At 36.1% G+C, this 22,472-nt stretch overlaps 2 protein-coding genes and 1 long non-coding RNA gene across 18 annotated transcripts in view; 1 reads left to right on the top strand and 2 right to left on the bottom strand.

The window, feature by feature from the left end:
• The window catches only part of MISFA (mitochondrial sheath formation associated), a gene marked incomplete at its 3' end in the record, with an annotated part of 120,497 nt that overhangs the window by 17,230 nt on the left and 80,795 nt on the right, over positions 1-22,472 (top strand). The gene's annotated exons all lie outside the window — the stretch shown is intronic.
• UEVLD (UEV and lactate/malate dehyrogenase domains) overlaps positions 1-22,472 on the bottom strand; it is a gene marked incomplete at both ends in the record, with an annotated part of 69,045 nt that overhangs the window by 12,945 nt on the left and 33,628 nt on the right. For all 7 annotated transcript variants that reach the window (XM_079101855.1, XM_079101859.1, XM_079101856.1 and 4 more), the window contains 2 exons: positions 14,644-14,746; positions 18,603-18,721. In XM_079101855.1, coding sequence (XP_078957981.1) covers positions 14,644-14,746; positions 18,603-18,721 — 222 coding nt within the window. The remainder of the gene's footprint in view (positions 1-14,643; positions 14,747-18,602; positions 18,722-22,472) is intronic.
• Positions 5,526-9,254, bottom strand: LOC306640652. The gene is made up of 2 exons (XR_013757845.1): positions 7,594-9,254; positions 5,526-7,549 (listed from the first exon to the last, which is right to left on the bottom strand). It is a non-coding gene; the product is annotated as an uncharacterized lncRNA (long non-coding RNA).

The following is a 22,472-nucleotide window of genomic DNA, read 5'->3' as shown; positions in this document are numbered from 1 at the left end:
TTCTAAACAGCTTAGAAATCTTAAAATTCCTTGAAAGTGAGTCAGAGGCAATCTGGGAGGACTCTAGGCCACTATTTTTGGCCTCTCTGAGTAGAGTGGTGCTGCTTTTATCTGTTTTATTTATTAAGGATTCTACTCCAGAGACCCAAAAATCTGGTCTAAAAATCTCTAAATTAAAATATCTTGATTCTTTTTTTTCTCAGTTCTGTGAATTAAACCCAGGGATGCTTTACCACTGAATTATATCCCCCAGCCCTTTTAAAAAGTTTTTATTTATCCATTAATCCATCCATCCATCTGTCCATCCATTTATCCACTACTGGGGATTAAACCCAGGGCCTCATACTGTGCTAGACCTCATGCTGAGCTATATCCCTAACCCTTTATTTTTCACTCTGAGACAGGATCTTGGTAAGCTGCTAAGGCAGGCCTCTAACTTATGATCCTTCTATCTTAGCCTCCAGAGTAGCTGAGATTACAGATGTGCATCACTGCATCTGACTTTGGTTAATTTTTAACTTTTTTTTAATGCTTACGTCCAGAACCTACAGGTAAGCAACAGTTATGACTTGGGAAAAAGCTGGCCTATGGAATTCCTTCCTCTAATCCTCAAACACAAATATGCTATTTTACAACTATATTTTCTACCCCACTGTGTGTTTTACAGTGAGTATATGCCACAACAGTGGCCCAGTTGTATTAGTATCAGAAATAACAAAAAATAATATAGTAACTAGAAAGGAATCAGTCTAGTCAACATTTGTAAATGAATATTAGCATCCAGGGGACAGTAGTTTCCACAATTACCGCATCTATTTCCTACCACTCCAACACTTGACATGGTTCTGTTGGAGTAGAGGATTCAACACTTGACATGGTTCTGTTGAAAGATCATCCTTCCTCTTGGGGGCCATAGGCATGGCATGTCTCCATGTGCAGTTGCTTTTAATACTAATAATTAATATATCCTTAGATTCAGATTATAGAGAATACTGGGGAGATTTCATGGTGCTGGGACACAAAATAACATAAAATAAAGTTTAATATTAATACTTAGATGAAATTATAAAGAAGCAATTATGATTTGCTCAAATTTGTAAGGAGCCTGTGATTTCTTTAGTATACAAATTCTCTAAAAGTTATATATAGGTATATGAGAATGTATTCCTCTGAGCTTTGATGTGGTGTTTGGTCTTCATTGCTTTCTTATTGTTTATGATTAAGTTTAAGGATATTTTTCCCACTTAATAAAAATAAACAGGTTAATTATAAGTACAATTTGTATTCTTCCTATGTCTAGTTCTTTAAAGATCAAAATAGAGTTTTAGTCTGCCATTGAGTACATGAAATAGAATAAATATTAACTATTGGCTGATTCCTATATTCTCTGTTAGTGATAACAAAAACTTTCCACTGTTAATAACTAACATTAGAGTTCTTGGAAAGGGTAACTTCTATAGAAACTTAATGACTTATTCTTTCAGGGAAATTAAAACTAAACAGAGCATGGTACCCTCTACCTTGCTGGGAACTGTTTTTTTTTTTTTTTAAATTTAAGCTATCGTACAATAAGAACATGTTTCTTGAATAAGATCCTTAATTATACTCTGGAATATTTTTTACTTAACATTTCCTTGTATTAACCATGAAATGATATAATCAATATCAAAGAAAAAACATACAAAAAGATTCTGTGAACAATGAAGATTCAGATTCAGCTTCAGAACACTTGGTGTTAGGGCTGTACCCTGGCACAGAATTAATATTCTTTTTTTTTTCTTTTGTACTAGGTACTAGGGACTGAACCCAGGGATGCTATGTCACTGAGTTAAATTCCTAGCAACTTTTTATTTTTTATTTTGAAAAAGGGTCTTTCTAGGTTGCCAAAGCCGGCCTTAAATTTGTTATCCTCCTGCCTCAGCCTCCTGTCTTAATTTGTACTCTTAATTCCTCTAAGGCCATCTTTCTAAAGTAGTTTCAGAAAGAAATTATTGAATAATGTGTTCACTGGGAAACACATTACCCAGTTTAAGCTCAGATTCTGACATAGTTCTAGTGATGGTAGATCCAAAATCTGAGTCCTAGATTTTTAATCGTGATTCTTCATGAATCACCTTCAAGTAATTCCTGTGTTCTAGGGTTCAGAATGGATACCTGGTCATGAGTCAAAACTTCAAGAACTATAATGGATACCTTTCATACCATCAACAGTGTGCCAGGTACTGGTCTAATTATTTAGCTTTCCAAACAGTTACTCATTTACTCTAATCTACAATACAGAATGGGCAATATCATCCTCATTTTATAGATGAGAAATCTGAGGTCCAGAGAAGTTAAGTAAGTTGCTTCAAGTTATAAGGCTGGTAAGTAGAGGAGTCAAAATTCAAGCCCAGATAGTCTGGTTTCAGATACTAATAAACAGGCTATATTTAAAAACAGTCCTACACCCTCATCATGATGAGGAAAATGGTACCTGATAGTTTTTTCCATATTAAAAATCGGTGAGCAGTTCAATTTATAACTTTACAATCTAGCTCCTAAACTATTTTGCTGGAGTTATATTTCTTTTCCTCCTTTAACTTTAATTTTTTTAAAATTTATTTAGTACTAGAGATTGAATCCAGGGGTGCTTACCACTGAGTCACATTCCCATCTCTTTTTATTTTTTATTTTGAAACATGGTCTCAATAAGTTGCTTAGGGTCTCACTAAATCGCTGAGTCTGGCCTCAAATTTGTAATCCTCCTGTTTCAGCCTCCTAGTCACTGGGATTACAGTCATTTGCCACCCCATCTGGCTGATTCCTCTACTTTAAATAACAGAAATGTCCTCACCTTCATGGTTGACATATGAGTAAACAAAAGTAGTTGGTGTCTAATATGATTCAAAAAGGACAAGAAAGTTCTCCTGCCGCATCAGATTTTCCCATTAAGATCCCAAGCCTTCTCTTCCTTTTGAGTTTAGAAGGCAGTATATCTAAATATTCTTTACATAACCCTTTGGCTCAAACTCTACTGATTTATAGTCATTATGCAAAACATTTTTCACTTTCCTGTTGGCTTTTGCTCAAATTCTTTCCATCTGGAATATTTCTCACTGCATTTACCACATGTTTGATATGTTTCTGTGTAACTATTACATCAACCACTTGCTATTAGCTCTGTAAGAACTGAGTTGTCTATGTTTTACTTTTCCATCTCTAAGATCTAGTTGCTTAGCAATTGGAACAATTTCCTCAACCTCTCTTGTCCAAATCTCCCAGTCTATGAAGACCTGGTACAATCTCAGTCTTATTAAGCCTAAAGTAATTCTCTCCACTTAACTCCAAAGATCTTTACTGTCTGGACAGTTCTCTTGGCAATTAATCATATAGTGTCTCTTCACTCTTACTATTAATTACTATTTTTGTGTTATCTATTCATCTAAACTTTAAGCTGCTTTTGACCATTTAGTCTTCCATTTCTGTCAATTCCCTGCAGCATTCTCACATGCTAGACTTGGTGCTTCTAAAGAACCTGGAGAGCTTAATAAAAATGCAGATTATTTCATGTTCTAAAGATTTCATTTAAATAGATAAGGGGAGCTTCCAGGAATGCAATCTTCCTTATGAGTCTGATAGACAGCCAGTTTTTGGTAAACTGTCCCATAGGCAACAAATTCTTTACCCTTAGAAAGCAGTCAAGATTTTTATCTGACTCCTAGAAGTCTTCCTTAGAAGTTGATGATTTAATAATGGGAAGAAGATCATTAAGGGGAAACTTAAGCATGATTATATAGACCTATGATATAAATTACAAGGTTAAGGATCATAATAAAATATAATTTAACAAAAATTAATTCTATAAACCCTCTACTAAAAGCACAGATAATTGTACTAGGTCCTAAGAACACAAAAGTGAATGAGATATTATCTCTTGTTAACCTATATATAGTATAATATAGTAGAAGGGTTAGAATTGAGGAATTCCAAATGAGACAGGTTCAAATCCAACTTTACCTCTTATCAGCATAGTGATTAGTTTTCTCCTGTGTCAAGGGACCAGTTGGCACCTGTATTACCAGGACACAAGTCTCTCACTTCTTTTCTGCCTCTACATGTATCCCAGAAAAAAGAAAAAAGAAAAAAAAAAAAAAAAAAAACTATATCCTTCTAAACCATTCATTCCCAAGGTCTAGCACCTAGACCAGAGGCTGGGGCTGGTCACAGTTATATCAAGAGATTCTCAAATCTGTTACCAAGTAATAGACCAATAAGTAATATTTCATGTTCTGATTATGAAGATGATATTGTGATGAATGAAATGAGTTGATTTTAAAGCATTGATTTATCTTATTTAAAATCATGAAAAACTGGGCAACTGTTTCAATAATGATGTCTAAATGTGGAGACCTGTTGAAGTAGTTTGGTCAGTATATCAGTCTACATATACTAGAAACAGTACAAGTATTTTAATTTATCTGGCATATTGTTAAACCATTCTAACTGTACTAAAAATGATGGACGATGGTCCTTTCCAATTTTTTCTCAGTACTCAGGATTGAACCCAGAGGTGCTCTACCACTGAGATACATCCCCAGTACTTTTCTATTTTTTATTTTGAGATAGGATCTGACTAAGTTGCTGGCCTCAAACTTGTGACCTTTCTGCCTAAGCCTCACAAGCCACTGGAATTATGAGTGTGTGTTGCTGCACCTGACCAAATTGTTTTTTAATGACTCAAAAATTTAGAAACGTATATACTCTTATACTGATGATGATAACCCTTAATCTAGAAAATTGTGCTAAGATGGTAACTATTAAAAATCCCAGTGCCTGGCATGCCTATAATCCCTGTGGCTCTGGAGGCTGAGGAGGAGGATCATGAGTTCAAAGCAAAAGTGAGGCATTAAGCAACTCAGTGAGACCCTGTCTCTAAATAAAATAAAAAATAGGGCTGGGTTTGTGGTTCAGTGGTCAAGTGCCCCTGAGTTCAGTTCAATCTCCCATACCCCACTCCAAAAAAAAAAAAAAAAAAAAAAAAATACCAGGCTGGGTGCAGATGGACATGCCTATAATCCCAATGGCTTGGGAGGCTGAGGCCCAAGGATTTTGGGTTCAAAGCCAGCCTCAGCAACTTAGTAGGGCTCTAAGCAACTTAGCAAGACCCTGTCTCTAAATAAAATATAAAACAAGCAGGAAATGTGACTCAGGGATTAAGTGCCCTTGGGTTCAATCCTTAGTACAAAAAAAAAAAGAAATCCCCCTTTGTTGGTGGGATGGAACCCTCAAAGAATGAATCCATACTAGTTTTAGGCAATTAGGCAATTTATTGTGTTCAATGAATGGAGGGGATATATACACATATTTGTTTTCCTGGTGAAATGGGAGGATTTTGTAGCTGTTAAACAAGGATACTGTTATTTAAAATAAAGTAGGAAATCACTGCTCAATTGAGTGACTTTAATTATTATTGTCAGTGAGCTGAGCTGAGTTTTGAATTCTTCCATAAGAATGCTAGGACTTTCCAAGAATTAATCATATGTGGGAAACCAAGGGCCTGAACCAGGTATTTTATGCCATGTATATATCTTTTTTTTTTTTTTTTAATACTCAGAGGTACTTAACCACTGAGCTACACACCAGCCTTTTAAATAAAAATTTTTAAGTAAAAATATTTTAATTTTAACATTTTATTTATTTAGATAAAAATAATTAAAAAATCTTTTTGAGACTGGGTCTCACTAAGTTGTTAAGGCTGACCTCAAACCTCTTCCTGCATTAGCTCCCAGGTTGCTGGAATTACAAGTGTGCACCATTGTACCCAACTATGTGCTGATATTTTCTATTCCATTTCAGTTGGTTTTTATAAAATGCTAATCATAATACAACATGCTGATTTCACAGCTGGTTGTGTCACTACTCACAGTAGTGCTTTTAATGAGTATAAGAACTACTTGAGGGGTTGGGGTTGTGGCTCAGTGATAGAGCGCTTGCCTGGCATGTATGAGACACTGGGTTCGATTCTCAGCACCACATACAAACAATAAATAAAATAAAGACCCATCAACAACTAAAAAAAAGAACTACTTGAGATAAATGTTTAAAATGTTGATTCCCAGGTCCTCCCCTCTAGAAATTCAGGTTCCATAGACCTGAAGTAGAAGTCAGGAATCTAGAATTTTAACAAGCATCTCAGGTGATTTGACAGAAGTGATCAATCTATAAACCATGTCTTAAGAACTATTGTCTATTGAACAAATTTTATTTTGCTCTAATGTCAGTGATAACTTAAGTTTTTGATTTACAACTACTTTCCCATGTGTATACAAACATATCTGAGTACACATTTATACTTGCATAGGCACAGACTATTTCTGGCATGACTCATAAGATGTTGGTAATAAATGGAATTTGAAACTCCAGGTTGACCTTTTACCAACTGTATAACCTAAGCCACACTCTGTTTTAATTCTTTCATTTGTAAAACGGAATAAGAGAAGTAATGGATTTTGAATATGTGTAAAGCATGTAACATATATTTACTGATTTTCTTAAAAAAAAGGTAGCTATTATTAGTAAAGGATAAGAGATAACAATGACACACCAGGAAATGGCATGATCAAAATAATATCATAGACCAGTTACTCCATTACCTATGTTTAAAATAGTAAATTGTAATAAAGAGAAAGAAAACAGGAACCTTCTTATACTCTTGGTGAGAGTGTAAATTAGTACAACCTCTTTGAGGAGAATATTATAAAATTTAAAAATATATACTGTTTGACCCAGTAATTCTACTTTATCCCACCAGTAATACTTTAAAAAGTACACAAAAATTTGTTTTTCAAGGCCTTCTGTAGAATTATTTGTAATCAGAAAACAAAACAAAACAACAAAAACTCAGATGACTTAAATGTCTATAAATATTGAACTGGTTAAAGAACATACAGTCTTCCATATAATGGAATAGCATGAAAGTGTTTGAAAGTGTTAAAAAATATTCAAAGAAACACACAGAATTATTTAGGTCTATATGTGTTGTTTATATTTTCAAAATTATACCATTAATTTCTTTGTAAGTTAAATACAGAATTGCCATGCAGTCCAGCAATTCCACTTTGGAGTATATGCCCAAAAGAACTGAAATAGGTTTTAAAATAGTGGACCTGACTGTTCATAGAAGCACTGTTCACAATAGTGAAAACATATGACTCAAATGTACACCCCCTGATAACACTGATATAAACATTATCAGCCATAAAAAGGAATGATGTCCAGACACATGTTCCAGTATGGAAGAATCCCGAAAACATGCTAAGTGAAAAAAGCTGCACAAAAAAGACTGTGATCCATTTATAGTTGGTTCCCCATGTCCATGAGTTCTACATCATGGATTAAGCCAAACATAGATCAAAAATATTTGGATAAAGTTCCCCAGTACTGCCAAAGATAATTTAAAAAATTATACTGAACATGTTCAGCCTTTTTTTCCTTGTCATTATTCTCTAAACAGTTCAGTACAATTAGGACTGTGAATGTAACTCATGGTAGAGTGCCCCTGATTTAATCCCTAGTAATACACACACACACACACACACACACACACACACACACACACACACACACACACACAAAATACAAGAAGATGTGTATAGTGTGTATACACAAATACTATGCCATTTTACATCATAAACTTGAATATCTGCAAATTTGGGTATCTGTGGGGGTCCTAGAACCAATTCCCTGTGGATACCAAGGGACAACTGTATCTAAAATATCCAGAAAAGGCAAGTTCATAGTGAAAGCAGATTAGTAGTTGCCAGGGGCTGAAGGAGGGGAAATAGGGAGCAATTCCTTAATATGTTCTACAGAATTTCCTTTTAGGAGTGATGCAAATGTTCTAGAAATTAGATAGTGGTGATAGTTGCACAATGTTGTAAATGTATTGAATATACATTATGAATTAGTGTTAAGAGTCACTACTGGTAATTTTATGTATATTTTAGCACAATAAAAAGGTATTTAAATATATAAACACACACACACACACACACACACACGATTAGGTGCAAACAGAGCAGCCAGATTCCACAGTCTAATTCCTAAAACAGCTACTCTTTCCAGTTTCTAAGTGTATTTCCTGATTTGGTTCATGCATACATGAGCATAACTATTTGTGTGTGTATGTTTGTATTTGCATGATCATATGTAATCCCCCTCCAAAACATTATAGTAGCTATTTGAAAAAGCTAATTGAAGCAAAGCACAACTAGTGGATAATTGGTCACTTGTAATCATCTATGAATGTCATGGTGAAGTGTTAATAAAATTTCCAAATGAGCTTTAATTTCCCAAATTATTACTGTACTTCTCCATATATTTTTGGGATGTCAGTTACCATTACATTTAAAATTGTTTCATGTATTAGTAATTAAGTTGTCATCAAAAATGTGCAACCAGAATCAATTAATAAAACATGAAAATTGGCCCAAGATTATGTATACTCATTCAACACTCAACAGATAATTACTGAGTCCCCACTTGGTGGCATGCACCATGAATTATCCATCTATTCCAATGCTTCTGTGCTTTCAATTACCTGAGGGAACATTTATTGATGGTTAATGAGACACAGAAATAAATAATTTCCTCAAGTCCTAAGTGGCCTCATAATCTCTAGGGTCCATGTACTAAACAGTCTCCTAAAATGATTTGGAAGAATTAAGAGGTCTCTTAAGAACTTCACTCCCTGGAAATGACAGGCACAAGAGAATACCCTGTTCCCCAAAGGATTCTCTATAAGAGGCCTACAAAAGGATCATTAAAGCAACTACAGTACTTTTTCCAGAGAAGCAAAGTGAACTCATTGTCTCCTACAGGGCTCTTACAGGTTTATAAACTATAACACCCAATTTTTAGAACTGATAAGAATGATTTCAATTTTTCTGACCACTGTTCTTAGTACATTCAGGCTCATGAGACTGTGTTTTTATATATTATTTGAAAAACATGGTCAAGAAATACAGGGGACCCAAGTAAAGGCAAAAGAAAGCCAAACAACTACAGTATATACAATCTGTTTGTATCTATAAACTGGTAGAAACATTTTAGAAAATACTTCTTTAAATGCTTTTTTTTTTTTTTTTTTCTTTCTTGATATGGGGATTGAACCCAGGGGCACTTAACCACTGAGTTGCATCTCCAGCTCTCTTTTAATATTTTACTTAGAGACAGGGTCTTGCATAGTTGCTTATAAGTTGCTGAGGCTGGCTCTGAACTCAGATCCTCCTGCCTCAGCCTCCAGAGCAGCTGGGATTACAGGTGTGTGCCCCTGTACCCGTCTTTCTCTCTTTTTTTAAAATCATGAATCCCTGGTAGTGAAATATTTTCAGGCCTACACTCGCAAATATAGTATTTATCTACCTAAATCTATCTACTAATTTATAATGTACATTATGAAATAGACTCAGTTTTTATAAAAATTATTTTTAGTTGTCTGTGGACCTTTATTTTTATTTATTTATATGTGGTGCTAATAATCATACCCAGTGCCTCACACATATTAGGCAAGCACTCTACCACTGAGGTACAAGCCCAGCCCCTCAATTTTTTAAAATCTAAAATGCGAGACGTTCCTGGGCATAGTAGTACATGCCAGTAATCCCAGTGACTTAGGAGGCTGAGGCAGGAGGATTGCAAGTTCAAAGCCAGCCTCAGCAACTAGTGAGGCCATAAGCAATTTAACAAGACACTATGTAAAAGTTTTAAAAAAGGGCTAGGGATATGGCTCAGTGCTTAACTGCCCCAGAGTTTAATACCTGGTACCAAAAAAAAAAAAAAAAAAAGAAAGAAAGAAAAGAAAAAGGTAAAGTATAAGAGGTCAGAGGTTGTAGATTAGCCTGGATAACACAGATGTCCATTTCATAGGGAAAAAAAAAAAAACTTTTAAAATTTTTCTTTATTTTTGAAGGGCTAGAGATTAATCTCAGGGCCTCATGCATGGTAGGTAAACATTTTGCCACTGAGCTATATCCTCAGCCTCCAAAATAACTTTTTGAATATTTAAATTTTATTTGACACAGAAACCCTTTTTTTTTTTTTTTAAAGAAAGGCATCTATTTATTCTAAAAGAAGAGTTAATTTTCTTAGATTAACAAGGAAGAGGGTTTTGTTGGTGTGGTGGACATTTTCTATTTGTTTTCTTATACCATCAGAGGAAGTTTACTAGAGTAAATTTGAGTGATGAAGCTTAGAAATATACTTCAATACTGGCATTTATTTCTTCATTCAACAAACATTACTGACCAAGCATGGTGGTGAATGCCTGTAATCTTAGCAGCTTGGGAGGCTGAGACAGGAGGATGACAAATTCAAGGCCAGCCTCAGTAATTTAGCAAGACCCTGTCTCAAAATTAAAAGGGGGCAGGGTGTAGCTCAAATGGCAGAGCATCCCTGGGTTAAATGCCCAGTACCCATGCACACACATGCACCCTACCAAGTGACTTCAGGAGTTGTGAAGGGTATTGGTAACAAGAGAGGTCCCTCCCTCAGTGAGCTCACAATAGAAAGAAGAAGACAAATGTTGTCAAAGTAACTACAAGTGAGATGAGGGACACAGAGGGGTGCAAAGTGTTACTGAAGTAACACTCATGGAGTAACATGAGGGGGATGAGGGAAAGCTTCTCTGAGTAAGTATTTAATCTGAGACATCACAAATGAGCAGTAGTTGGCTACATGAAGAAGGCCTAGAAGGGGTGTCAGGGAAGAGAAAACAGCATGTGCAAAGGCCCTGGAGCAGGGAAGGACCTATATAGTTGAGAATCAAAATAGAATGGTCATAGAACAAAGCTGAGGAGGAAGATGAGGCCAGATCAAGCATGGCTTTAATGCTTTGAACTCTAACCCCTGGGAAACAGGAAACCTAGGAAAACTTTTAATCAAACCAGCTTCAGTTTTGAGAATGGACAGCAAGAATGAATGTGAAGAGACCCGTTCAACAGAAATCCTCTTTGGAGAAGGGTCATGGTGGTTAGAACAGAGAGGAGTGGGCAGAATCAAGAGAATATCTGGGAATGCAACTGGTAAGATTTAGTGACTAAATTTACAGGATGAGAAAAAAGTATGTAACAAAGGTTTCTAGTTTGACAAAATGCCTCTGAAATGAAAGCTTCTTCATAAACTTTATTATTATTTTGTTTTTGCAGTTCTGGGGATTGAACCCAGGGGCACTTTGCCATTGAGCTATATCCCCAAGGCCCCCTTTAATTTACTTTGAGACAGGGTTTTGCAAAGTTGACCAGACTGGCCTTGAATTTGCTATGCCCCTGCCTCAGTCTTCCCAGTTCCTGGGATTACAGATGTGCACTACCGCAACTGCTCCTCTTCATAATTTTTTTTAAATATATACTGGGGATTGAACCCAGGGGCACTTAATCACTGAGCTACATCTCCAGCCCTTTTTATTTTTTATTTTGAGACAGGATCTCACTAAACTGCTTAAGCTGGCCTCAAACTTACAATCCTCCTGCCTCAGCCTCCCTAGTCATTGGGATTACAGGTATGCACCATTGCACCCAGCTCCTCTTCCTAAACTTTTACCAGTTAAGAAAATAAACTACTGAATGTTTAAGAAATATGCCAATAAAATAAACTATTGGCTTTTCAGGAGGTATTCAAAAATAAATTAGTTTTAATTTTTTAATTTAGAAATTGTTTTAAACAAAATAAATTGAGAATCCTCCTTACTGATCATTTTTAAGCATTTATACAGTCTATGACTAGAGACATCTAGATATATGACATGAAACAATTATTAAGCTATTAATTGAGAGTCAGAATTTCTGACTTTAACCTGAGTTCTCATGCTTACTGCATGATTCTGGGCTATCATTTATCATCTATAATTTAGTTTCATCATTTACTTGAGGAGAAAAAATAGATATTAAGATTTCAGATTCTGCTCTCTATAGACCACTGATGTTCATGTGTTATGTACTACAGTACTTTAGTTTCAGGAATTTTATACATGCCTGGTCAATGAGTTTTCTCTTTCTTCTATGCCTAGATAGTTCTTTACCAATCTACTAAAAGGCAAAGTTATTTCTCTTTAAAGTATTTCTAAAATTAGTTACCAAAATGGCTTTCTAGTGACTGCTGACACACCTGGTGCACTGTTGTGCCTAATTCACTACAGCTATTAAGAAGGCATCATAATGAGAGGGATCCACATAAGTCATTTATAGTTTATTAAATAAGATACCCATGAAAACACTGTTAAAACCTTGTTTCCACGGAGGGGAAAAATAAGATTATGGCATCATGTTTAAGTTACACCCGCTCTGGAACATAATCCACCTCTGGGAAAGAAAATTTTCTGTAGTTTTAATACCATCCTCTTTGTTTCCTTTATGTAAATTGCTTCAGGTAAGTCAAAATTATGTAGGTCCAGCCATCTAGAAGTCGCATTTAGTCTATTCAGTGAAAAACATAGAGGAATAAAATGAAAATCCAGACTAGGCCTAAAAACATAACAAATCAACTTAAAATCTCACACGTAGTCTAAACCAGGAAACTGGAAAAACCCAAATACATTCCTATGATGTGAGTCCTGCCTGGGGTTCATTTCTAGACATTCATGCTCCATCGTAAACAATCGGGTAAGAAAAAAACAGCAGGACCACCCTGAATTTTCAAAGTGAAGGACTGACACATCACCACAGTCTATTTTGTATCTGTCGCTACCCATACAGCTCAGAAAATGCCGTCTCAGTGTGGAGCAGAGGTCTCTGTTCTCTCTGTGCAAGGAGAGATTCACCAAGATCCCACGTTACAAAAAAAATAAGAGGCAATCAACTGGGGGTAGGAGGTATTTGACAGCAAACCCAGGTAACAGAAGTCAAGAAGGGAGCAGAAAAGCAAGAGCTGGGTAAGGGCAGAAGAGGGAGAAGGCGAAGTGGGCTCTGACAGTGCGGCAGGCGGACCTCGAGGAGGACTGGAGGGGCAAGGCCGGTGTCAATGAGTGGTGGGATCAGATATTGGAAGCGAAGGATGCAGAGGCTCAAGGAATGGGAGTAGAGTGGCTGGAAAGGCCCAGGAGGAGGAAAGGAAGCAGAGAGCACTGCGAGAGCCTCCGGAGGGAGGGACGAATCCTCACCTTGGTTTTAGTCCGGCTGGCCTTGGCCTTGGCCTGGCGCTGGGGTTTCACCGCCTCGGCCATAGACACCAGAAACCCTTTTTGTTCTTATTAAAACTTATTTTAAAAATGTTTTAGTGAAAGCAATATGATCGAGTTGTTTTTCTTAATCTTGGCTTACCACTTTGTTATATACCAAGAAATATTATTCCCACTTCACAGATGAGAAAACTGAATTTTGAGAGATTATATAATCTGACAAACATCAGAGCTATAATGTAGCAGAGCTAGGATTCAAACCACTGCCTAACCAATATATTCTGAGAAACAAAGCAACCAGAAAAAACAAATTTATGTAGAAATATAAGTCAAAGAATAAATTCTTCTGAACAATCTGAATGAATCTCTTTGTTCATTTGACTCTGTTAACATAATCATTTATAATGTGTATGATTTTGTAAAAGTTACTTATTTGAATCTTTCCCAGTGTATAAAACTGAGGTAGGATAGAAGGAATAAGAAATAGGTAAAAAAGAGGCATAAAGGAAGAACAAGGAAATAAGATTTTAATTCAAAATTTCCACATACTTTTCCAGGCCTGTCACTCCCCAAGCCAGTCTCCCTTTCACACCTCTTACTCCAAGATTCCTGAGAAATCTGTAAATCTACCTGTGCACTGTTAATTAAACCCCAGTAAATAGAATAAGGAGCGAGAGAGAGCAGAGTGGGGAGGCAAAGGGAAGAGAAGAGGAGAGGAGGGAAGTGGGGATATGATATCTTGAAGAACTCATAATTTAGTACTATTTTAGTACTAATTTAGGACTTTATAGTACTATTGATCAGATAATGAAGACCACGTCAGCCTAAGGATCCTGAGACAAATCAGACCACCAGAAACTGTCTTGAGATCACTGGACTAATAGCAGTTCGTACTCACACCTCACCAAGTTTCCTTAAAAAGGAACACCAAAACTGCATCTCTCTCTCTTAAAATGGCCTGCAATCTCCCTTGAAAGCATCTGCCTTGCTTTACCTCCACAAGTATCTTTCTCTTGAGACTGCCCTCATTCTCCCTTAATTATGTATCTACTTTCCTAAATAAACTTCTCTTTATGCCTGGCTGGCATGTACTCTAATTCTTTTCCATCACATATGCCAAAAACCCCATTGGTCCAGAGTCAGGTTCCCCTTTCTCTCCATGAACTCCTTGGACCCTTTTACAGAGATACTTCTTGTGACAAAATGAGGGGCTTGTACTAGGTAATCCTCAAGGTATTTTTCAGCATCAAAATGCTAGAACTCAAGCCAGGTGTGGTGGCACCTGTAATCACAACTACTCGGGAGGCTGAGGCAAGAGGATCACAAGTTCAATGACATCTAGGCAGATCCTGTCTCAAAAATGGAAAGGACTGGAGATATAGCTCAGTGCTTTCCTAGCATGTGAGAGGCCTTGAGTTAAATCCCCAATGCCAATTCCAAGACTCAAATATAAGAGCAAATAAAGCAAACATCTTTAGGCAGAATAATTAAACCTTTGCTGATCTCCACATTAGGCAGGTTGAAGATGTCAAGGTCCATGGTTCCTCCTTTAGTTCCTTCTGAGAGATCTAAAAGGACCAGCCTGTCTGCAATGCCCTGTAAAGTACAGTAAGAAAGGGAATAGCATTACATTGGACATGGCCAATTACTCAATTTAATTAAGAAGTGAGATTTCGTGTCATCTTAAGAAGGGTAGGTAAAGTCAGGCATGGTGGCACATGCCTGTAATCCCAGTGGCTCAGAAGGCTGAGGCAGGAGGATTGCAAGTGTGAAGCCAAACTCAGCAACTCAGTGAGACCCACTTTCAACATAAAAAATAAAAAGGGCTGGGGATACGTCCAGAAAAAAAAAAAAAAAAAGGATAACTAGCACAATTGCAATAAAAGTGACATGAAATCAAGAAGTTATTATGGACTTGAATAATGTGCTCCCTTGGAGTTAACTCTTGAAAACCAAGATCTAAAAGAAGTAAATTCAAAGCCATATAGATTGCAGGAGTTTTTTGATGGGATGAGTAATAAAGGTTTCTTGGTACACTCAGCAAGTTTGCTCTTGTTCCTGAGTACATTTTCATTGTAATATCATTAATTTTAATTCTGAAACAGTTTAGATTTTGGGGTCTATTTTAGCACTTCATTCTTAGCACAAAAGTCAAAACTAATGCCAGCTTTCTCTTAAAAAAAAAAAAAAAAAAGGCAGCTCAGGAGTCTGAGGCAAGAGGATCACAAGTTCAAAGCCAGCCCAAGCTACTTAGCAAGGCCCTAAACAACTTAGCAGCTTAGCAAGACTCCCTCTCTAAATCAAAAATATTTTTTTAAAAAAAGGGCTAGGGATGTGGCCCAGTGGTTGAGCACCCCTGGGTTCAATCACCTGTACCAAAAAGAAAAAAAAATCTGGTAATAGCCATAAATCTAAAGTCAAATTCTGCTATTAGGTGGTACCCTCCTGTAATGGTTAATTTGAATTGTCAACGTGACTGAATTAAGAGATGCTGATGATTAAGAGGCCTCTGGGTGTGTCATGAGGGCATGTCTGGGAATGACTGGATTGTGGGATAGTGAACTGAAGTGTAGCCTCTCTCTAAGCGTGGGCAGCACCGCCCAACAGGATGGAATAAAAGCTGGAAGAACAAGGAAGCAGATACAGATGCAAACTCGACTCTTGAACAGGTTCTTGATCGCTGCTTCGATCCTTTGAGGATATTGGACTCTTGCTTCTTCATTCTTCCAAAGCTGACGCTGCCAGTGTTCCCCAGGTGGTTTCCAGAAGACTTAGTCTCAGACTAGTGTAGCTCTGTTGATCTTTCTGGTTCTGGGGCTTCTTCATCTTGGACTGCGCAGCTACTGGTTCTTCCAGCTCTCCAGCTGCAGACAGCCATTTTGAACTATCCAGCTTCTGGTTGTGTAAGCCAATCTAATAGATCCCCTTTTATAATCACACTTGTGTTGATTTCTATTCCTCTAGAGAACCCTAACACACCTCCCCAGAGAGCTCACAGAATACTCCACTTGCCTAATAAGGGCTTCCTGGATGGCATGGAATAACAGCATGGAAACTCTAAGAGTCAGTTTATCTTTCTGGAAGGGCTTTCTCCAAAGTAGTAAGAAACCTAAGAGTTCATGGGGCAGAAATATCCAGAGATCTACCAGACTATCAGGCAAACAAACTTAATGGTTAAGCAAACAACTCCATTATTTTATATGTGAGCTATGTAACACTGGGACAGTCACTGAACTCAGTCTTACTGTATGTAGTTGTAAGACTGATTATATGACACGGGACTGAGCTTCTTAGGCGTTAATGGATCACCATTTAATGGATCAGTGAAGTATATGAATAACCAGGGTTTTTTTTTTAATGCAGAATTAGAAGTAGAATTATGCATTTCTAATAAAATCTTAGGAAATGCCCATATTACTTGTCTGAAAGCCATATTTTGAGCAGTAAGAATCTAATATACAGGTTCTGATATATAGATTACCTATTCTCAAATCCTGGTGGCACCATTTATTAACAGTGTGGCTTGGTTTTTCAGTTGTAAAATGGTGAAAAACAACACCACCTAAGCAATAGGGTCATTGTAAAAATGAGTCAAGTGTTTAGACAACTGCCTGGCATCTAGTAAGCATTTAGTAAAGATTAGTTACTGCTATTACTATCACGACTACTACTGCTGCCACTGTTAGACTGCTATTATTGGTATATTATTTAAATATTGTACCTTGTATCAAAATACTAATGTTTAAAAAAGAAAAAGAAAATAATTTTTCACCTAGACAGTCAACAAACAAATGACAGTGAGATTCTTTTAAGGATTAAGGAAACATGACTTTAAAAAGGTGTTGAACTGTGTTTAACAAAAACATCAAATTATTACCAAAAAAATTTAATTAATTTGTTGTAATCCCAGCCACTAGGGGGGCTGAAATAGGAGGGTTAAAAGTTCAAGGCCATCCTCAGCATCTTAGAAAGGACCTAATCAACTTAGTAAAACCCTGTCTTAAAATAAATAAAAAACAGAAAGGGCTGGGGATGTTGCTCAGTGGTAAAGTACTCCTGGGTTTAATCCCCAGTAGCTCCTCTGACTGCCACTGCATCCCACCCCCAAGTTAATAAAACTCAACACCATTAGGGATGTCAAAAGGCAGGATGACATATGCATTATTCTTAGCAGCATAAATTAGTTCTGCCTTTCTGAAGAGTAATCTACTAATATATGAGTGCCATAAAACAATCCATACCCTCTGACTCACTGATATTATTTTTGAGATGATGTATACACACAAAAGAAAGTAAGAAAATAAGCAACTTACAAAGTAATGTGTATAGAAGTATTTTATTTAGTAACAAAAGAAGTTAAAACAACTCAAAATTCCAATTAACAGTATACTCAGATGCCAAAATTTAGCCTATACTATTCTAAGCAGTCAGCTTTAAAATTTTTCTAGTTCCCTGGATATAATTAATTATTGGCTAAAGTGGAACCTACCTTCAAGATATATGTGAGTCTTAAATGGAAAAGGAAGAATTTAGATATCAAAACAATCAAATTTTAATAGAAAAACTGTACAGGAAAGAAAAATAGTCACAAAATAAACATACAGTGACAGCTATTTTCTAGACTACATCTCTCAAATGATAAGATATGTTGTCACTATGATAATGGGCCCTGGAAGAAGGCAGGCAGTTATTTTACTTCACTGGGAGTTAAAATTTTATGTAAAAAATTAGAAAAGACTTAGAAAAAAGAAATGACAAGAAAATAAATAAACATAATGTAAAGTATTAACTCAGAAAGAATGATCCTAAAAGAAGGTAATTATATATAAGAAACAGCACTCCTTTTTAAAAAATGCTAATTTTATAAACAACAAAAATTAAATATAATATTAAATAAGAGTTTAATTAAAACACCATGACTCAAGAAAACACAAAAGAATTTGTGACTACATTAGATGAACGTCATGTTGAGGCTTCCCTTAGATTAGGATGAGCCCACTGTTCAAATTACTTTTTCAAAGCCTATCTGACTAACACTAGTTAAGAGGAAACGTGATTAATGAGAACTTTCAGCTATGTTTTGGTCACTTACAAAATATATTTTAAGGCAAAATGAGGTTTTCCTATTTGACAAAATGAAGCCATTATTTTTCAAAAATTTTTAAATTTTTTGTTGTGGTACAGGATTGAACTAAGGAGCATTTTACCACTGAGTAAAAGACCTTTTTATTTTTTATCTTGAGACAGGATCTTAATAAGTTGCTTAGGGCCTCACAAAGGGTTGCTGAGCTGGCCATGAACTTGTGATCCTCCTCCCTCTGCCTCCTCATTTGCTCTGATTACAGGTGTGTGCAACTGTACCAAGCCAAACATTTATTTTTTGAATGTTAATAAAACTGTCTAAAAATGTAGCACTATGATAGATGTATTTATAACCACTATACTTACATACCTTTGCTGAAATTGCTAAGATGCAGGCAATACCCAACTCTCCATTTCCAACCACGGTAATTTTATTGACTGCTTTAGTCTCATGATTTGTCCAACTCTTTGAATTTATGTCTGAGACACCTATCAAGACAAGTGGATATTGAGAATGAAAAAAATCACATCAAACTGCCCCCCCCCCCCAGTACTGGGGATTGAACGTAGAGTACCCTGAAATTCACTAAATTGTCCAGGCTGGACTGGAACTTGCAATCCTGAGTCACTGGGATTACAGATGTGTACCACAGCTAACATCAAAAACTCTTTTTATCAGGCTGAGATTGTGGCTCAGTGGTAGAGTGCTTGCCTGGCATGTGTGAGGCACTGGGTTCGATTCTCAGCACCACATATAAATAAATAAATAAAGGTCCATTGATAACTAAAAATAAAAATAAAAAAAGGAAATAGTTCCTTTAAAAAGAAAAACAGGGCTGGGGATATAGCTCACTTGGTAGAGTGCTTGCCTTGCAAGCACAGGCCCTGGGTTCAAATCCCCAGCACTGCAAAAAACAACAACAACAACAACAACAATAAAACAACTTTTTATCATCTTTTAAAAAAAATACTCCAAACTTTAGCCACTCAGGAGGATGAAGCAGGAGGATCACAATTCAAAGTCAGCCTCAGCAACTTAGTAAGACCCCAAGCAACTTGGCAAGACCCTGTCTCAAAATAAAAATTAAAAAGGGCTAGGGATGTGGCTCAGTGGTAAAGTGCTTCTGATTCAAGCCCTAGCATCAAACAAACAAAACAACCAAGAATCAAAAATTTAAAAAAAACACTAAACTTCAGTAACTCAGAAAACATGCTGTTAGTCCACAATAAGCATTTAAAAATACTTGAAAAAAAATGAATGCAAGAAAGATAGGAGTCTTATAAAAATCAGAAATAGTTTCTTATAGAAGAAGGATTATTAACTAGAAAGGTAAGAATGGATTTTCCCTTGTTTTGGGTAATAGCTACAAGGGTGAATCAAACTGTCAAATTTTATCACATTACACATTTAAAGTATGTGCATTTCTAATGTAAATTCTACATTTACATTAAATTAGTAACATTTGTACTGACCCAAAAAAGTCATATTAAATATTCTACTAAATAGAGGCTATCCTTTTAAAAAGTGTCTTTCCAAATACTTAAAAAATATAAGACTTAAAAAAGTAACATTTCTGTAATTCTGAAAAAAATTGTGATTCTTACTGCTCTGGTCATCAATGCAAAGGTTTAGAAACCTACTAAATTTTTCCAAGCATGAATATGTGGCTTTATTCTTAATGAAAAACATTGAGAATTATAGATCTTCTGATCTAGTATTCTGAATAAACCAAAAACTACGTAGACACATAATGAAAAAGGTTTGGGATGATTAATATATATCAAGTGTTTTTGAATGAAACAATGACTATTTTAGCTGTTCATATAAGAGTATTTTTTTTTTTTTTACATTTTAAGAAATAGTATGGGTTCTAAATGGTGAAAAACTGAAAGCATTCCCCCTAAAAACTGGAACAAGGCAGGGATGCCCTCTTTCACCACTTCTATTCAATATGATCCTTGAAACTCTAGCCAGAGCAATTAGACAGACCAAAGAAATTAAAGGGATACGAATAGGAAAAGAAGAACTCAAACTATCCCTATTTGCTGATGATATGATTACATACTTAGAGGAACCAGGAAATTCCACCAGAAAACTTAGAACTCATAAGTGAATTCAGTAAAGTAGCGGGATATAAGACCAATGCACATAAATCTAATGCATTTTTATACATAAGTGATGAATCTTTGGAAAGAATAATTATGAAAACTACCCCATTCACAATAGCCTCGAAAAAAATAAAATACTTGGGAATCAATCTAACAAAAGAGGTGAAAGACCTCTACAATGAGAACTACAGAACACTAAAGAAAGAAATTAAAGAAAACCTTAGAAGATGGAAAGATCTCCCATGTTCTGGATAGGCAGAATTAATATTGTCAAAATGGCCATACTACCAAAAGTGCTATACAGATTCAATGCAATTCCAATTAAAATCCCAATGACGTACCTTACAGAAATAGAGCAAGCAATTATGAATTTCATCTGGAAGAATAAGAAACCCAGAATAGCTAAAGCAATCCTTAGCAGAAAGAGTGAAGCAGGGGTATCGCAATACCAGATCTTCAACTCTACTACAAAGCAATAGTAACAAAAACAGCATGGTATTGGTACCAAAATAGAAAGGTAGATCAGTGGTACAGAATAGAGGACACGGACACAAACCCAAATAAATACAATTTTCTCATACTAGACAAAGGTGCCAAAAACATGCAATGGAGAAAAGATAGCCTCTTCAACAAATGGTGCTGGGAAAACTGGAAATCCATATGCAACAGAATGAAACTAAACCCATATCTCTCACCATGCACGAAACTAAACTCAAAATGGATTAAGGACCTCAGAATCAGACCAGAGACCCTGCATCTTATAGAAGAAAAAGTAGGACCAGATCTTCAACATGTCGGCTTAGGACCAGACTTCCTCAACAGGACTCCCGTAGCATAAGAAACAAAAGCAAGAATCAATAACTGGGATAGATTCAAACTAAATAGCTTTCTCTCAGCAAAGGAAACTATCAGCAATGCGAAGAAAGAGCCTACAGAGTGGGAGAAAATCTTTGCCAATCATACTTCAGATAGAGCGCTAATTTCCAGAATCTATAAAGAACTCAAAAAACTCTACAACAAGAATGCAAATAATCCAATCGACAAATGGGCTAAGGAAATGAATAGACACTTCACAGAAGAAGATCTACAGGCAGTCAACAAACATATGGAAAAATGTTCAACATCTCTAGTAATAAGAAAAATGCATATCAAAACCACCCTAAGATTCCATCTCACCCCAATTAGAATGGCGATTATCAAGAATACAAGCAATAACAGGTGTTGGAGAGGATGTGGGGAGAAAGGTACACTCATACATTGCTGGTGGGGCTGCAAATTAGTGCAGCCACTCTGGAAAGCAGTGTGGAAATTCCTTAGAAAACTTGGAATGGAACCACCATTTGACCCAGCTATCCCATTCCTTGGCCTATACCCAAAGGACTTAAAATCAGCATACTACACAGATACAGCCACATCAATGTTCATAGCTGCTCAATTCACCATAGCCAGATTGTGGAACCAACCTAGATGTCCTTCAATTGATGAATGGATAAAGAAACTGTGGCATATATATACAATGGAATATTACTCTGCCATGAAGAATGATAAAATTATGACATTTGCAGGCAAATGGATGAAATTGGAGAATATCATGCTAAGTGAGATAAGCCAATCTCAAAAAACCAAAGGACAAATGATATCGCTAATAAGTGGATGATGACACATAATGGGGGGTGGGAGGGGTTAGTGTTAGGGTTAGAGTTAGGGTTAGGGAGCAGGGCAAGAATAGAGGAAGGAAGGACTGTATAGAGGGAAAAGAGGGGTGGGGGAAGGGAAAAAATAATGAATCAAACAACATTACCCTATGTAAATTTATGATTACACAAATGGTATGCTTTTACTCCATGTACAAACAGACAACATGTATCCCATTTGTTTACAATAAAAAAAAAGAAATAGTATGGAACTATGTGGTAGTACTTTATGATAGATGTATAGGAATTTTATTTAAGATGACAATGAACCTTTATTTATTAGTATGTGGTGCTGAGAATTGAACCCAGTGCCTTGCACATGCCAGGCAAGGTCTCTGCCACTGAGCCACAACCCCAGCCCAGGAATTTAAAAAAAAAATTTTTTTTTTAGTTGTAGGTGGACATAGAACTTTTTCTTTTTTTTAAAATTTTTATAT

Source organism: Sciurus vulgaris (genome assembly GCF_902686455.1).
Source record: "Sciurus vulgaris genome assembly, chromosome: 11".
NCBI lineage: Eukaryota > Metazoa > Chordata > Mammalia > Rodentia > Sciuridae > Sciurus > Sciurus vulgaris.
This window is presented reverse-complemented; position numbering and strand designations above follow the sequence as displayed.